The sequence below is a fragment of the Ambystoma mexicanum genome, chromosome 3q, assembly GCF_040938575.1.
Source record: "Ambystoma mexicanum isolate Mex_15411 chromosome 3q, UKY_AmexF1_1, whole genome shotgun sequence".
NCBI lineage: Eukaryota > Metazoa > Chordata > Amphibia > Caudata > Ambystomatidae > Ambystoma > Ambystoma mexicanum.
Window position 1 is genome coordinate 1,006,300,851 of NC_090926.1, and position 18,152 is coordinate 1,006,319,002.

At 43.9% G+C, this 18,152-nt stretch overlaps 1 protein-coding gene across 4 annotated transcripts in view; it reads left to right on the forward strand.

Moving 5' to 3' along the window:
* The first annotated feature begins 2,340 nt into the window (after positions 1-2,340).
* AATK (apoptosis associated tyrosine kinase) overlaps positions 2,341-18,152 on the forward strand; it is a 618,216-nt gene continuing 602,404 nt past the window's right edge. Inside the window, exon 1 of one of the 4 annotated variants that reach the window (XM_069655173.1) lies at positions 2,341-2,900. In XM_069655173.1, coding sequence (XP_069511274.1) covers positions 2,777-2,900 — 124 coding nt within the window. In that variant the 5' untranslated portion in view covers positions 2,341-2,776. Of the gene's footprint in view, positions 2,901-3,070; positions 3,209-3,609; positions 3,669-18,152 lie in introns of those variants that run through there. The other 3 variants (XM_069655172.1, XM_069655174.1, XM_069655175.1) reach the window with 3 other exon arrangements.

Sequence of the window (18,152 nt, forward strand, 5' to 3'; positions counted from 1 at the left end):
GACGCATTAGAAAGAATAAAGGGACACGCTTCTTGCCTTTACGGCAGTTGGGAACGGGGCAGGTGAACCTCCACCATTGTGTCTGTGTCTTATTTGCATGCCCTTCTGCGCCATTTGTGTTTAGACCCAGATCAAGCCCATACCAAGCTCATAGGTGAAAAGACTTTGATCAGACAGAGACGAATAGGGACTTTTGGAATCCGCCGGGTGTGTCTTGAGAACCAATCAGTCCCACAATACAGTTCTTATGTAAATCGCTTTGGATTAAGGCACTATATAAATCATAAATAAATAAAATAAAGGACGGTTGGCCACCCTATCCCGTTCCTATATCATGGTCTAGTGCCCCCGTCTCTAATGCCTCTGCATCATCTGGACTTATGCCCACATCCTCTCATCCATTAAGGACACTGGTCCTCTGATCTGTAAATCAATATAAATGTTAAATGTTAAATGTTAAAGGTATTTTTACCGCGCACCGTCACCAACGGAATTGGTCCCCAGGTGCTCTGGCGGATCTGTAAACAATAAGGTGGGATGGGTTAGTAAGGTGAAGAGGGAGTAGGATAGTGAGAGGAGTGGTGTTCTGTTGGCAGCTTCAGCTCGGTATACACCAGATACTGAGCTTTGGTGCAGGTATTGGATCGGTGTCAGTCCGCGTGTGCTGTTGTTCCGGCTTATGTGTTGTTGCAGCATTGTGAAGTGCGCATACTTGCCAACCCTACAGATTTAGGCAGTAGGCTACTGCTTTTTAAGCAATCCTACCGCCTACAGATTTGGGTGACATATCCTACTGATTTTTACAGAGGCAGGTAATTTATATGACTCAAAGGAAGGCTGCAGGACAAAGCACGCAACACATTCATGTGTCTGTCTGTACAGTGGGCTGGTAGGTTATTACTTTGATTGGGCTCAGACCAATCCGCTGATCTGACGGCTGCGTGACTCTGTCCTGCATTCTTGCCGGTACAACCCTTAGGTGAACCTCCAGTGAAGGCAAGTGGCAGAGCCTACCACCATCACACAGCATCTGCCTATCGGACTGAGGGGTATCAGTCTCCATGTCATTCAGTGTTCAACTTGCACTGCAGGAATACATATGTATTGCCCGGGCTGCTGCTATGGAGCAGTGGCAAACGTTGCCTACCAGCTCTGTGTGATTACCTTCTGTGTAATTGAATTGGTGTTATCTAACCATTTAGAATTATACATTTTTAATATCTTTCCATGTTGTGCTGTTTGATGGGTTGTGTATTTTAGAATGCTTCAATGGTGCCAACAATGTATGTTTTGTATTTTCCTGTGATGTCGTTGTTATGCGAATTATTATTTTTGAAACTCGAAAAATCCTACCTACATCGTTTTGGTCACAGAATGTTGGCAAGTATGAGTGCGTGCGGCTTGTGGTGCGAGAGATGGTTGTGTGAGTTTATCAGTGAGATAAGTATGCAGAGTTTGAGGTTATATTGGTTAGTGGGTTACCTGACCTTTAGCATGCTAGCATTCACAGTTTTCTCTGAGTGTGGCACTTGTTGGCCTTCACAGTCTTATCTAGAAGCAGCGCAGGCCAATGTTCAGAGTTCTATCTAGGTGTGGGCATGCTAACATTCACAATCTTGTCTAGGAGCGGCGCAGGCTGGTGTTCACAGTTCTAAGTGTGGCACATGCTAATCTTCAAGTTTCATCTGGGCGCGGGCATGCTATCCTTCAATCAAAGCCTATCTAGATGCGACAAAATGTTGTGCCAAAAACACAGTGCTATCCCTGTAATCTCCATAAATAATTAAAATAAATGTCCTGTTTACTTTCACGCTTTTGCCTTTACAGCTGGACAATGAGGAAGCGAAGGTAAGCCAGCAGTGGTCCTGGCATGGTGGGCAAGGATCCACTATGTGCCTGCAGGCCAGGCTAGAAAAAAACATCTGGGCTATGAAGTGTAGCATGTTTACTAAATGGGCGTTGCACAGCTCTCAACTCACACGCTTTTGGCGGGTGTCACCCGCCTTGTAAAGGGCTGACTCACCCGCCAATCCTCCTGCACGCCCATTCATTTCAATGGGCGTCTCACCCGCCAAAAACAAAATCGGGTGATTTCACCCGCCTTTGCAACAGAAATGGTTGAGAGCTATGGCGTTGTGGCACCTCAAAGGTAAATACTGAGACGAGGAAGAGGACCGTGGAAATAATGTGCATCTTTATCTATAAGGCGTCGACCATCTGTAAACTCAGGAGCCCTTACAGGAGACTAATGTAAACCTAGGCTCAACTCCTAGTAAGCACCGGACACCTCCCACTCTAAGATGGCGGCCCCTCTCCCTGCTGGCCCACGGCTCGCTGTCGTCCTTCTGCACCGCAATCTCAGTTCACATCTCAACCCCTCCCCTGTATTACTCTCACCCCCTCCTCTTTTCCATCTGTAGGCGAGTGCCCTGTGAGTGTTCGTCCGCCCTCTGTTTCCATGGCGCTGGAGGGTGCCCTAGCCTTGGCAGGTTTGCAGCAGCAGTGCTGCAGCTGATGCTGCTGCAGACTCCAGTGCACCGCTTCCCCTGGTTTGATGCTTTCCCTGCTTCGTAGGCGTGATGTAGCGGGCTGCAGGAGCAAGGAGCACCGCGGGAGGCAGCAATGGGGGCGAAGCACCTGCACCAAGCCCAAAATCTCATGTACCACCCACTGAGGACAAGGCATGCAGAACATGATGCTGTCGGATTTTGCTTATTTTGCTTTTTTTAAAGTCCTTATTTTTTGTGCCCCGTCTTGAAAATATACATATTTGTTTATGTTTATTTTGGCGCTGTTTTTTTCATGCTTTGCAATGGGACTTCCTGCAGAGCTCCTTGCCTTGGCCATGTCATCCTCCCTGTTCAATCCCAGCTTTGCCTTCAGCTCCCACTTTGATCCCGGTAAGTGCCGCGTGCGTGAGCCCTTTGCTGGGGGTCTTTGGGGAGCCTGAGCATGTGCAGGACCCCTGCTACCTGCATTGATTATTTTATCCACCTGTCTGTGCGCGCGCACGGGGGAGCTTCTTCTGGCTCGGCTCCAATTGCATCTCTGTGCACAGGCGTTTGGGGTTGTAAAGGTGCCGCTGCCAGAGGCTGAGAGGGTGAAGTCGAGAGGGTTCTGGAAACCCTTGATGCCCGCTGGGGATCTTTCTCTCTCTGGGTCCATGCAGGAGCAGTGTGCCAGCGTCACCGTCCCCGGGATGCTGCAGGTAACACGGTGTCTCCTGCTGATGGAGGGGCTGTGTGGGAAGTGGGCATGTTTTATGTACATTGCATACCTACAGTACTGGGGTGGTGGATGGTTGATGATGTGTGTTCTATTCTGCACTGCATGTAGATGTGCGGGCACGCGCACTCTCCCGTGTCCTCGTTTTGGGGTTGTGTGAAGGGGAGAGAGCAGGTGTGTTGCCGTACTTTCTGGTTTTGATGGGGACGGCTCTTTCCTTCACGCAGTTTCTGGGGGAGGTGCTAATGTACTGCACTCTGATCGCCAAGGGGTGGGGGTGGGGGTGGGGGTGGGGGGGGGGGGGTAGTATGTGGACACCTATGCAACGAGGTCTACTTTTAAGCCATATTACGCCTGCTGGAGGTTGGGGAGGTGGCCACGACAGCATGTGTGTTCATCTTTACTGCATTGGCGGCGTTTTGTGTACCCCTCACCATGATTTGGTGGGTGCATTGTGATATGCCTTGACGTTGCTTTGTGTGGCTTTTCCCCTTAGCATCTCTTCTTGGGGGGGGGGGGGTTGGATTGTCGCTGGCCTTTAACAGTACATGGATGGTGGGGGGGGTGTTAATCCTTCTGTCCAGATTTTGGGGAGGGTGGTTATAGGATGTATTTGATCAGCCCTAATGTCGTTGGTCGGTGTCCCTCTGCATCTAGTTCGAATATAGTGCCATGGGGGAGGGGGGCGAGGGAGCTGGGTAAAGGGTTTGTGTCCATGTGCATCAGGCCTCGCCCTGCTGCCTCTCCGCGCATCCTGTTGTTTCGGGGTGATGCGCAGGGCAGCCTCCCCCTGATTTTGTTGGGGGTAGCGAGTGGATGTGTCCAGATTTTGCTTGGAGGCTGAAGGTTGCTTCCTCCTCAGTTTGGCTAACGATGTGGGGGAGGGAGGGAGTGTTGGCCATGGTCTGTCATCAGCTGGGGGTGGGGTGGGGGGGGGTGTCTATACTGTCATATGCACTACGTCTGATTGGAATTAATGTACACCCCCCTGTATATCTCGTGTTACCTTTTAAGGTGGGGAAGGCCACTACTGATTTTACTCGGCGCTGTTTTTCCTCAAACTGATTTTACTGGTGGGCGATGTGTTCTGTTCGTTGTCTCCCGTTTTGCAGGGGATGGGTGGGTATGTTTCTGCTCTCCCGTATTAACCGAGTATGGGGTAGAGGGAGGGTTGTGTGAGTCCCCTCCTTCGTCCATTTAATTAGAGTGTGCGCCCCTATACATAGCTCGATGGTTGCAGGGTATGATGTGAGGTCTGTATCCACCCGCAAGTGATTTTGGGAGAAACTCGGTGCTTTGAACACACGGAGGTGGTGATTTGGCGCAGTATAAATGATTACAGCGATGTGCCCGGTCTTCCAGAGACTGGATGTTATGGAATGTGCATTGACAAGAGAGGAGGACAAGTGTGTGTGGTGACAGATGATAGCATAGGTGTGTGCATTTCCAGTGCAGGAGGGCGGCCAAATCTGTGTGCATTAATGTGCATTGCCAAAGTATGCAGGAGGTTCCTTTGCAGAAATGTGCACCCCCGGGCAGGAGGCGGGAGAAGCTGCGTGCAGAAATGTGTGTCCCTCGTGCACTGAAAAGCGGAGACTGTGAGGAAGGTGGTTTGGCTATTTACCCACCCATTGGCTGCCCACTTCCTGCCAAAACACATCCTTGTGGGATCTCTTTGAGCAAGGCTTACCACTAGACTTTGTGCTTGAAGAGCCTGTCAGTAGGGTTAGTTGTAGGACTTAACTGCAGCTGTAAACGGCTACTACTGTAATAAAAATGTCTTAATCAGGCCGGCCTTCAGCCACTCTATTTATAAGAACTATTTGTGTCCTTCCTTCACTGAAGTCCCGTTAAAATGAAAAGCATTGACAAAGCCATCAGTTTTGGCCAGCCACTGCTAGTATATGCCTGGGTACATGCATCATTTTACAGTTGCTACCATCGATGGACACTAATTAATACCACGACAACAGTGCCTGGAAAATACCTTTCCCTTGCCTACAAAAATGCAAAAACTGCTTCCTTTGCCAATGCGTGTTTATTACGTGTGGTTTGGGAGAGTAACCTACACAGGTGGGTGCAGGGATGTGCATGCACGTGGACAGCAGAGGTGCCCTGCAGTCATTTCCATCTCCAACACAAGGGCGTTCTCGAGGCTGTGTGCAGGGGTGCACCCCATGCATTCCGGGGGAGAACAGAAGATGCGTGTGCATGGGTGCCCGTCTTCTGTGACGGAGGGTCTGAGATTGTGTGCAGGAATGTGCACAACCAGTGTAGGGGGGAAGTGGAACACACGAACACACACACGCGCCCCTCCCCCCCCGCCCCCGTCTGTGGCAGGCCCACGCCAGGGCTTAAGGTTCTACAGTGGTGCCTCCTTCATATACAAGTACATCTTTTTGTCTGTGACTTTGGAAGCCTGTTAGCACTATGTATAGCCAAATAGATGTTCAATATGAAGGGGGCGCGGTTTCCCCCTTCTTTTGTACTGTATGCAACATCTGGTTCTCCAGATGTTTTGGACTACAACTCCTATCGCCCCTTTTCAGTCTAGTAAATGGTGAGGGATCATGGGAGTTGGAGTCCTAAATATCTGGCGAGCAACAGGTTGCAGACTCCTCCTACCTGGCCGAGGACAGTTGGATGTGGAAGTAGTTTGATGATAAATAAGATGTTCGCCATTGAAGTGTGATGCTATAGGTCAAGTTAAGGAATCAACATACCACATAAGTAACAACACGCACCCCAACTGTGGTAAATCTGGTGTTCAGATGAAGAAGTCAAGGACATATCCTTGAGACATGCTGCTCATGTTACACATAAGGAGTTAAATACAACTATGTATGGTAAAGTTTATCCTAAGAGTATTGCAAAAAGGGCGACTTATCAGTGATAATCACTAGGATAAATTATGTAGTATAAAGCTAAAAGCTTACCAACTATGTTTATTCAAAAATGCTGGTAAGAGCTGTAGTTGGCTGCCGTGTCAATTCTCGGGCGTCAATCATCAAGATGCGACTAAAATGGCCGCTTAAAGTATCAGCGTGTCTTTTGAACGTGATGACGCCATAGCCGTGGTGATGGCCATGACAACATAAATGTGAACAAAACGCTGGCTGCATAAAGCCATCACGCTAATGGTGGTAATTGTTGTAAAATGTCGCAAATACGATGAAGGTAAGATTTGTAATACAGATAGTCACATGACTAAATGTATTACTGTGAAGACTCACCCAATTTATTTTTTTAGAATAATAAAGAAAGTCTAACGACTAAATGTTTGTAAAGAGTCCATAAATAAGGACATCTAATGTGTCCCTCCATCCGAGACCATATGTGCCTGTTATTATATTGCTAGACTATCCTCGGGAGGATAGCTCAGGGGCAATGTGTTCGCCTTGGAAGCAAGACAACACGGAGCACCACAGGTTCGATCCCCGGGTCTGTGGCGTTATAAATAACCCATCATATCCTAAAAAATGTACTAGGGAGGTTAACTACAGAAAATGTGGCTAATAGTCCACAAAGACTAAAATATGCAAAGTGAAGTGCAAATAAATGTGCTTTGATGGTCTCAACCGTAATGAATGAGGGTGTACAATTTCGTAATTCACAATGATAAGTCAATCCTTCCACCAAAATATTACCATGGTATGAGTATTACTCTGAAGTGTGTACAATCTAGTAGTCTTTGACAATTGCAATCTTCTCAAAAAATTCCATGGATGCTGTCCACATACTAACACTCCATTATTGTTAAACATTTTGGATAAAATTGCTGCCTCACAAATCTATCTATCTATTTATCTATCTATCTATCTATAGTTTCCTTTTATAGCGACATGCTCCACAGGCCTCAAGGCACTCACAGGACACTAGACAACAAAAAACATAAAAAGACGGGATGCAGAGCAGTTGGAAACGGGAGAAGAGGATAGTTTAATCTGTAAGTGTACAAAGAGATGGGTTTTTAGACGTTTCTTTAATTTCTTTGAGCGGTCGATGTACATCCGTTGAGATTGGATGGTACTGAATTCCAAAGACTCAGAGCCTGGGCATTGAGGTTTGAGCCACCAAATTTTTTAAAGAGAACTTGAAACTGATGAAGTTGAATACCTTTTTGTTGCAGCGTAACGCTTGCCTAAAAGGAACTCGAGACTTGTGCTGAGCGATATTTAGGATCTTCTCCTGCCAAAGCTTCGAACACAAAAAATGGTGCCTTTTAACTGAATTCTTTGGCTGAGAGCCAGTGCAATTTATTGCGTGACTCTGACACTTGGGACCGATGACCAATACCACAGACAACACGTACTGCTCCATTTTGAATCGCCTGTAGGCCTTTCAGGTCTGCTTGGGAGGTTTCCGACAAGCAAGCTATTACAATAATCCAACTTTGTATTAATGATGGCTGCCGCAATCATATCCCTAGTAGACTCTGATAAGTATGAGCGGATCTGCCATAGCAAGTGGATGAAATACAAGCGGGAGCACCTGATTTGAGAAACATGTTTTTTAAAAGATAGATGAGTCAAAGACAACCCTCATACAAACAAACAAAACCTGTTGTTGCCAGCAGGGAATCCTATTTGCACTCTTAGGGGACCATAGTCCAGTGATACGTTTTTGGTGCAGGTAATAGCTACAATGCGAACCCCACTCTGTACAGCATAAGGTTCATTTAGTGAGAACATCAATAGAAAGCTTGAAAGAAATAATTAAAGTAACCATTCAGCACAGTGAAGTTTAATATTGTTAGAGTGAATCGTCCACCCTCAATTCACATCCAAATTATGACCAATGGGTCAATCAATTGTAAAATGACAATATTCAGAACAAAAAGTGTTATACAAATCAAAAGGTAACGTGTAGCAATTTATCACAATCAAATAACTCGATTGTATTCACTGAGAGCCTGCCAGTCGGCATCCTCAACGTGATATGCTGTGCTACAGCTTATGCATCATTCATCATGTGCAAATCAAACAAAACTTACCATATCCAAAAAGCTGAAATGTTGTAAAATCAACAACTATACCTAATGCGTTTCGGATTTTACATCCATCTTCCGGGCTTTGAGGCTTAAAGTTCAACATTTTTCAAGTTAAAACTCAATGTGTTCAGTCGTAGACCTGCAAATAAAACGGGTGAACATGCTTAGTGAGATGTTTTGTTATACCAACAATCGCTGTTGCCTAATGGATTCATAAATATAAAGGTACACTGACCTGTATTCTTTCTGTGTGTGGTTCTGTGGTGTAGCTACCCTGTGTATTGAGGATATAGAGTAAGAAAAAACGAATCACGTGGGATATCTTCTTACCATGCAAAAAAGTATATACCATCAGAAATTCTCATACCAAAGGCAAATTCAGAAAACTCCAGAAATCTACTCACCTGCCACGTGGTGTCCAACCGGCAGGGCGGGGGTGTCGCTAGATGGCCAGCTGCGGCTTACCAATGGGTGTCTACCCAGCCCACTGAAAAAGAATGACTCTGGGTCACATGCTAATCAACACCATGGAATCATAAACTCCAAGTTCTTTAATACCAGGATGTATGTACAATATCATAAAGACAACCCCCAATGTTTTGACAGTCAGCCACCTTGATATCATTACCCACAATGGAAAACTGCTGTAGGATGCATCAAGTTGGTTTAGCTTGTGTATAGTGCCTAAAATAATCAACTCCGTTTTCTTGCAGTTCAGAGCTACGGAATTCATGGCCATCCAGGACTATATAGCCTTGAAAACTTCATTCACCTGTCTAGGTCTTCACTGTAAATGCCCGAAGGTTCTAGCACAATCTTGAGTGTCGTCTGCATAATTTGAAAACCGTACCCACAATGAGGATAGTAGATCACATAACGGCCTAATATAAATATTGAACAAGAGTGGTGAAAGGCAGGAGCCCTGAGGCACACCAGACAAAAGAGAGGCCATTTGTGATTGCGCATTGTCCTTGGTCACAAAAGCGGTTCTAGGGCCAAGAAATGATCTGAACCAACAGGTCGCAAAGGAAGTGCAGCCGCCAACCTTGACTAGTCTATCTGCCAGGAGGGCATGGTCAACCAAATCAGCGGCTGACAGATCCAGAAGTAGTAGCAGTGCCAGGCCACCCTTGTCAATTATACCTGCTATGTTGGATTTGAGATCAAGTGATGCAGTTTCGGTCCCATGATTCACACGGAATCCGAACTGTCTTGGAGCAAGTATGTTGTTTTGTTCTACATAATTTTGATATTGTGTATGCCACCCTTTCAAGTATTTTCAATACAAAAGGAACATTTGTAATCAGGCTGAAATTTCCAGGGTCATTGAAATCTAAATTCTCTTTCTTTTTAATAAAGGTGTAAACCATGCCTCCTTGATATTATCCGGTACGTAGGCTTCAGAGAATGATCAGTTAATAAAGGTGGTCACCCAAGGCACGAGGGAACTCAAAAACTCTTGAAACAAGGTGGCAGGGAAGCTATGCGACTTGCACGAAGTTGGTTTCGTTATTCGTAATATATCAGTGACCGCTTCCTGGAAAGCAATGAGGGGGGGACACATGGCTGGCTGTATTACAGATGGAAGGGATCAGATTTCCAGACGTTGGAAGGGATATAAGTTGATCCGCTATACATTGTTGATGCAAATGAACTTTCTGAGCAAAACTGTCATGGATCACCTGACACCAATTGTTATCAGCCACGGGATGAGATTTCACCGGACTGCCTTTTAGTTCCTGTAGAACTACAAACAGTTCCCTTGGTTTGGATTTAGTCACCTCAATCCTGGCGTTGAACAAGATGTTCTTAAAGACCTTTGCAGTTGCTTTATCGGCCGAAAGTGATGCATCAGTTGGATGTTTGCTCCAATTATGTTCGGCTTTACGTTTTTGCTGTCTTCGCAGACAGCACTTCTGGTGACAACCATAGTGTTATGAAGTTGTCTCACTGTATGTAAATAGTTATTGCCATGCTTGCTATTCATGGAGAGCCGGGTGTTCATTGTGTATGATGTAGTATAGGTCTTTGTGCAATGTCACAGTGTAATATAGTTCTGAGCAGGGTGTCATAGCCTGCCTGTGGCCAGAGAATGCTTACTCTTAATGTTGCTTCTATTACTGTTTGCACTAGCCAGACATGTGTAAGGTTGAGCTGGGGTTCTGAAGTTCATGACCTGTAATAATGGTTATTTTATCTCACTGGAAACTTGCGTGGGACTATTCTTTACATAGGTTATGTGGGATCAATTCTTTTTGACTTGATTGTTTCACTGGGGGTCAGGGATTCATGTGTGATTGACAGCATTCCTAAAGAGAAAGTCAGCAAGAAGAACATCTCGTTCCAAGGAAGGTAGTAAGGGAAGGGTTGAGGAAGAAAAAGCCTCAAGAGTAACCTTCCTGGAGTTCCTAATAAGAGTAGGTTCTTTAGTTGGCTAAGATTGTTTCAGGATGCTGGAAGAAAGATGGAGCTCAAAGACAAGATGGTAGTGATACGACCAAATACAGGTTAGTGCATTAGTAGAAGAATCTCACGATTTCTGGACAGAATCCAGTCAATAGTTTTTTTGCCAGTATGTGTAGCTATTTTAACATGTTGTTTAAAACCGATTATTTCTAGTGTGCTTAGAAGGGACACTGTGTCACAATCCAAAGGGTCATTGGCCCATAGATTAAAATCTCCTAGGACCAGCAGAGGCGAATGTGATTTGGAACTGAGGCCGATAAATGCTAAAAGTTGTTCTTCGAAAAGGGGGGGGGGTCACTATAGGCATTATATACAGTAGCACAATGCTAAGAGTGCTAACTGGATTAATATTCAACTTGTGTAGCATTGCCTCACAATGGTCAAGTTGAGGTTTGTCAGAGATGTAGAAATTCAGAATTTTCCGAAAAATCAGAGCCACCCATGAACCATAACTTGGTACCGTTAAGTAGCACCAGGACCAGCGGGTATGTTATTTGTAGGTTTATTTGTAAGTTTGTGCCAGGAAGACACCGGGACGTCCCTTCATGCCAGCTTAGATCTCAAACTGTAAAAAATAGAACCTGCATTCAGAACATAACATCCCAACACTCCACACTCACTGACATCACCACATTCCACCATCAGTGATGTCACACACACTCAGAGACACATTACAACAGCTTCCTAACGATTAACATGCTGAATTTCATAACCCTCAGGGACAGTCAATTGAATGGCATGAAGAGCAGCCTTGTGAAGCCATGTTTCAGTAATAGTGACAAAGTCTAGGTTTAGATCAATAATAGAATTTGCCAGTTCCACTGCGTGACATACCAAAGAGAGTGTATTAAGTAGGGCACACTTTAAAATTGCTGGTGTTAACACCGTGGAAGATTTTATTTCATCTTAAAGGATTGCAACGTCTTCAGGGAGGGTAGCAAGCCTTACCCAGTCGATTCCTTTGAATGGCAGACAAGTCCATCGGGAGGCCATAGCGAGAGCAGCAAAGCAACCCACGAGCAAATTGAAATTCCTGGTGCCTAGATAACGCAGATCAGAGCAACGGTGATAAGGGCGTAGCGGAAGAACTACAGAGTGCCGGTAAATGTAGTTCGTTCAACCGGCGTAGTATGATAATTCCGTGCAAGTTCAGGGGATGACAAAATAATTCAAAGGCAGTTTGAAACTAATTACTGTAATGAGTTGAAGTCCTGAAATGTTTTTAAAAGTAAATTTGGCGATAACTACAATTTATATAACATAAAATACATAAAAGATTAGCAGCAAGGATTTAGCAGCAGAGGTTAACAACAAAGGTTTTATCATCGTACAAGTATAACATTTTAAAATGAAAGCTTGAGAACATCTCGAGGAAGCGGAAATCCTTTACCCAAGAAGGTCAGGTTTCCAGAGGGATGGGACTGAAAGTGTCCCTTTGGACTTAAACAAATGTTAAATACCCTGGACAAAAGCAAGACAGGACTATTGATATTACTGAACCTGCCTGCTGCTTTTTGATTTATTAGATCATGATCACTTATTGAAAACATTGGCACTTACAGGTAATTGTTCATGGGAGACCATTGAATGGATACATTCTTCTTTAAGCAATAGAAGGTCAAGGATGTCTTGGGGGAAGGCCTCTTCAGAATTAGCAGTGATACATTGTGGGGTCCTGCAGAGCCCATGCTTATCCCCCACCCTGTTTAACACCTATATTAGATCCCTCTTAGACCAACTGGAATTCATGGGGATACAAATTATGAATTACACAGATGATATTCAGCTGCTGATGGAGCTTAGTGGGGATTATGTGAAAGACTCAGGAAGCTTGACAGAGATTTACAGAATTATTAAGTGCTGGATAAGGACAAACTGGCTATGTCTACATAGTGCAAAAACAGAACTTTTGTTCTATGGATCAAGGCAATCTAGGGCTAAGCTGGGACCAGAGTATATGGATTTTCAGGTGGAAGATTGTCTCATTACAGTGTCAGACAAAGTAAAAATGCTGGGTGTCGTCTTTTTGGAAGCCGCCCTTAGTGCTGAAGCTCATATGGATGGAGTGCTAAAGAAATCTGACTACTACCTCAGAGTAAACCCTTGGTAACATATAAAAACCGCAAAACTCTCGTTAGCGCTATTATTATGCAAAGAATGGACTATTGCAATGCCTTATTTAGTGGTGCAAGTAAAGAATGTGTGCAGAAGCTCCAGGTAATAACGATCAAGGCAATTAAGATTGTTGGGAACATCTCAAGAAGAGAGCACATAACCAGTACGAGGAAAGACCTATATTGGTTACCAGTTGCTATAAGGGAACGCTTTAAAGTAATTTCATTGACCCATAAGTGCCTCTATGGGAAAGCTCTGCTGTGTTTGAAACAGAACCTGAAGCTGTATGAACGAAAGTAAGTCCCTACGTTCTAGATCCACGCATCGTTTGATCACTCCTTGAGTTAAAAGAGCAGGAGGCAAGGGCCGATCTTTCCCAGTTCAGGCAGGACAGGCATGGAATGCTCTGCCGGTAGACCTATGACAGAATGAAAGGCTGCTGACCTTTAGAAAACGTTTGAGAACTTTCCTATTTGAATAAATAGGATAGATTCGCAGCCTTTCTTTATGCCTTGTGTGTGTAATTTTTTGTCTTATGTGTAATTGGGCGCCCTGATGCCTGCTAGCTTTCGGTGCGTTATAAACAAATAAATAAAATTAATAAATAAAATGTTAACCCTTAACGAGCACAAATTATGGTCAGGGGGCACAGTGTCAGCCGTTCAAAAGCACCTACAAGAAGGGGGCAGACTCTCCAGTGTCTGTAGACTTGGTGTGTCACAAGGCAAGATGGCAGAATGCAGCAAAGGCCTCTCCCGTTCAACATTTCAGATGAAGTGTTTTCTGGATTTCAGCTTGATTTAGTGGGGGGCTATGTATACTGGACGTACGCAAACCGACGAGAAAAGTCTGAGGCGAGCTAAAGAGTGATGAAGGAACACGAAGTATTGTTGAGCCAGCCTGGAAGCTTTCTCGCAAAGTTTCTCCAGCCACTCGGAACCCTTTCCATGATGGCAGTCCACAATTCGCTTTAAGTTCTTCGAGACCAACGTCTTTGTCAGCAGTAACTCAACTATTTCTGAGCAAAGGGCAGGTGCTAGTTGTTATTTAGCCCCGGCTTTTATTCCAGATGTACCAGAACCATATGTGTGCATGGCCCAGATATTGTAAATAATTTGTATCACGAATGCTACAGATTCAGCAGGGTGCCCTTAAAGTTCCATGTTGCTAATCTTGCAAGGCTACTGAGCAGACAGGTTCAATTTATGTTTAATAGACCACTAGATTTAAGGAAACTACCAGAGGCAGTGCATCATTTCATGCCATGAAAGTAAAGGGCTCTGTGCAGCAAATCCATCATTCATTCGATTGGTACCTTTAAAGACAGCTTAAGCTCTGGTCTTTACACCCATTTTGAATTATGGGTTCTTATCAAATATTCTGAGCTGACAAGTTTCACCATCAAATTCACATGGACACTGAAATTGTGGAGTTCTAGACTGTTTGTTTTTAAAGAAAATAAATCCAAATGATCCCTTTAGAAGCTTTTCACTATGGTAAAATAAATCTTATTGTAAACCTCTTATGCAGCCTTCCTTTCTCTGAAACAGTGTATGGGTTCCTGAGTTGGCACAAGCATTGTATTACTTCAGTGTATGTATTGTTTTATGGATGTTGAGGCTAGGTATGTGTCCTTCATGCGCCACCAATGAACCTGTAGAAGAACATGTAAGTGACAAGGTAACCTCAGAACGAAGCCTGAGCTGGGGACTGGAGTCGTCATTTAGATTTATGTGCAAAATGCAATCAGGTATCACTGCCAGTTTCATGACATTTCCACATCATTTAGGTAAAATGTGGTAAATCTGCAGTGTAATTCTAAATTGGGCCATAACTAATGTCTACGGTATTGCAGAAAGCAGCAACATGTGTCTGCCCTTTACAATAAGGGTTTTCTCATTTTTTGCTGTTTTTCGTTTTATTGTTATGGTTATTTGGTTTGAGCACTACTTAAGAATTACAAACCTAAACCTTTGATCCTACAGCACAAACCAAAATATAGACGCACATGCCAAGATGCACAGACATCAATGCATACACAAAAAACTGACATAAAGCTTGTCATATACTGAAAAACAAATGCACACAATAAGAAACATGTACACAATGCACATGAGGGTGTGAGGGAGCAAACAACTATTGACAACAGAATAAGCAAAAGGGTTTTACTAAACAAAAGTAAAGCATAAAACTATTGCAAGGAAATTGGTTTGGGATGGCTACAACATAAAGATTATTGGGAGACGTAGTGCTTGAAATCACAATGATAAACGAAGGACAGCAAACAAAAATATGCATTCAAAAATTTCAGACATTAAGGTCTCCTGTTTAAGTCGCTCTAGCTTTCTGTCTTTCTCACTTTTTCTGGGGGGAAAACAAGGCCTCTCCACCTCTCTTAGCTATAGGGCTTCCTCCATTTGAGCAATGTTAGAAAAGTCCTCCCTTTCCTTGTGCTACTTATTCCCCTCTCCCCAAACCAAAGGGCTCCCCCAACCCTCTATTTTTCTCCTAAGTGATGTTGTGCTGGGAAGCTCCATAGTGTCCTGTGTATCATCACTCATATAAGCCCTTCCTAAATTTGCAGATTGGTATTTATGACCATTAGTTTCATAAATTAAAATGTATTTGAAATATCAGCTATAACTATACCAAAACTAGAAGGTGTAGAATTCAATCCTAAAGAAAATATTGTTATTTGTTCAGATATTGAATCACCATGCACAAACATACAACATTCAACTTTTAGAAGTCATTGAGGAACAACTTTGGCATTACAAAGCTAACAAACCCACACTAATACTTTCATCATGTGGTCATTGAAATGCCCCTTAAATCCAAAGACTTTCATTTTATGGGTGGAATGTTTCAACAAATTGAAGGTACAGTAAATAGGGCACCAATGGCAGCCAGACTTGCAAATATACATGTGGATGTGTTCAAAACTACAAATGTCCTATGTGAGGGGTCAGTAATGTGAGGCGGACAACTGCTTGTAGTTTTCTCAAAGTAGGACATTTTATTAAGGTAAAAGTTTGCAAATAAAGCCTTGCTTGCCCTACTCTACAGAGGAATTCCCTACCTAGTCTAAAGGCTAAGGGAACAATCTCTAGCATGGGTAAACTGGCCCTCTAAACAACACACATTCAAAGAAAATGACAAAGCAACATAAGATACAAACAATAACTAAACAATATTTGGTTAAATGTGCAAAGGAAAAGAAAAGTCTTGAACCAGTTCTGATCAGTTCCATGCCAAATAAAAGTTCATTGAACACATATACACTGGTAACAATTCTCTAGTTTGGGTGAAAAGATCCCCTTCCAATTCCAGCATAGAAAATGGCACCAATGGTAATCTTGGTTATCTTCTCTACAGGATTCTCTGCCACAGTTCAAAAGGAATAATTATATGACTTCTCCAGCTACACCTTTACAATAAATTAGATCTTCTGTAGTACATCTGGTGTATTTGTCGGGATGCTTCTCTTTGGGTTGCTGCTTCCTTTTAACAACCACTCTTCTACTGTTATTACTATGAGAACAGTCACCTTTGCTCCATAATATGCCACCACCTCAAACCACTCCAATGTGCAATCCGCTGACAATGTTATATGCCACCACAGTACTTCTACCCCTGCTTTAGACTTCTTAATTATCAGGCAAAGTCTGACAAGACACTTCAGCCTCCTCAGGGTAGGCAAGGCACTGTTCCCTTAATGGCTTTCCAAAAAAAGGGGGGACGCCTCTTTGACTCTTCTGTCTGTTTGACTGCCTGAAATTTAACCTGACTGCCCACAAGATGTACTTCCTTTCAGCTTCAGCAGACTTTTAACATTGCAGGTTAACTTCTTTACAAGCACCCAGCTCCACTCCCTAGCTTTCTCACACCGTATCTGCCAAAGTAATTACCCAGAAGCTGTATTGCCACTCTTCTAGCTTCAGGTAATAATGCCACACTTATATCTGAGGCCACTGGACTTTTGACAATTTCGCAGATTAGGTGGATGGGTTTTAACAAGGCTTGTTTCACTATAAAAGGGGTTTTGCCTCTTGGCTTGGGTAATGCGTCGGCTCCTCTTAAATATAGTAACTTCTTGAAATAAAGAATGTCAATTCTGAATAATACCAAGGTTCATTCTTCAAAGTAAAAACATAATTAGGCACATGTGACCACACTTTTAAAGTACATTTTTAAACTTAATATTGGATGAAGTTGTATTCCGGTGAAGTATCAATGAGGCAACTTCTGACTTCCCTCTGGAAATACAATTGGTGACACGTGACCTTCCTTTGATGCAGATTTCACTTCTAACTCTTCTAAGACATTGTCAGGTTTTCGGAATGGATTCTGTGAGCGTTACAATAAAGGACACACGACCACTCTGATATATGAAAGAGTTTAACAATGAATGTAATAGCTTTTACTTCTCACGCAAACTGTGCAGCTTTCAGAATAAGCGCGAAGGCTACATTTCCATGGTTAACAGACTGCTTAATAATAACGAAGAACTTCTACTCGCTTTCAACTATACGCAAGCCTCTTTGGAGCTGTTTACAGTTACTGACGAGGCTTGTTGAGTGAATCTGAATGCCCTGCTTCACTCACCGCTTCAGGGACACTGCGGTTGTGGGTTGCTCTGCTTCCTCGACTACAGCTGTTACTTTGGGTGCACTTGGGAACCCCCCACCCCTCCAGCACAGGTGTCTTCGGTCCGGCCATCTTAATTGGGAGTCTCTCCCTTTCCCGAGACCCTCGGCTTGCCTCTTGCTTCTGGCCTTGGGCTCTTGCACGCTCTTGGCTTTGCAATCACAGCAACTTTGCTCACATAAGGGAAGACTTCACTTTCAGCACGTCTTCCACTGCGCAGACTCTGCAATATCGGTTTTGGAAACACAGAACTCTCTCAGAACCTTCAGGGGAAATCTGGTGTCTCCATGTTCCTGCGTCACTTCTGTGCTCCCAATTCCTTGTGCATATCCTTTGCTACTACTACTGTCAGCCTTCCACCTCCTACCACTGTCAGCCTTCCACCTCCTGCTCCAGCTCCTTTCCTGCTGGGGCGTTTTATGCCTTACAGGATTGATAATTGGCTTCAGGTGTGAGCCATTTGTTTCAAATGCCTGACTCCAGCCATGGCTATAAGGCTTAATTGACTGACCACTTCTTCTACATTCCCTTTCCGCCCTCTTCGTCGTCTCAGTCTCTCTAGAATTCTAGGACACTTAGTTTGTTTTCCCAAAGTTAGGCTTTTCTACTTCTTGATTACTTATAAGGGTAGGTTTAATCCCCTCAACGTTTTTAAAAGAGGGGCTTGGGTTTTAACTTTTATAGAGGAAAATTATTTAGAGATGACATT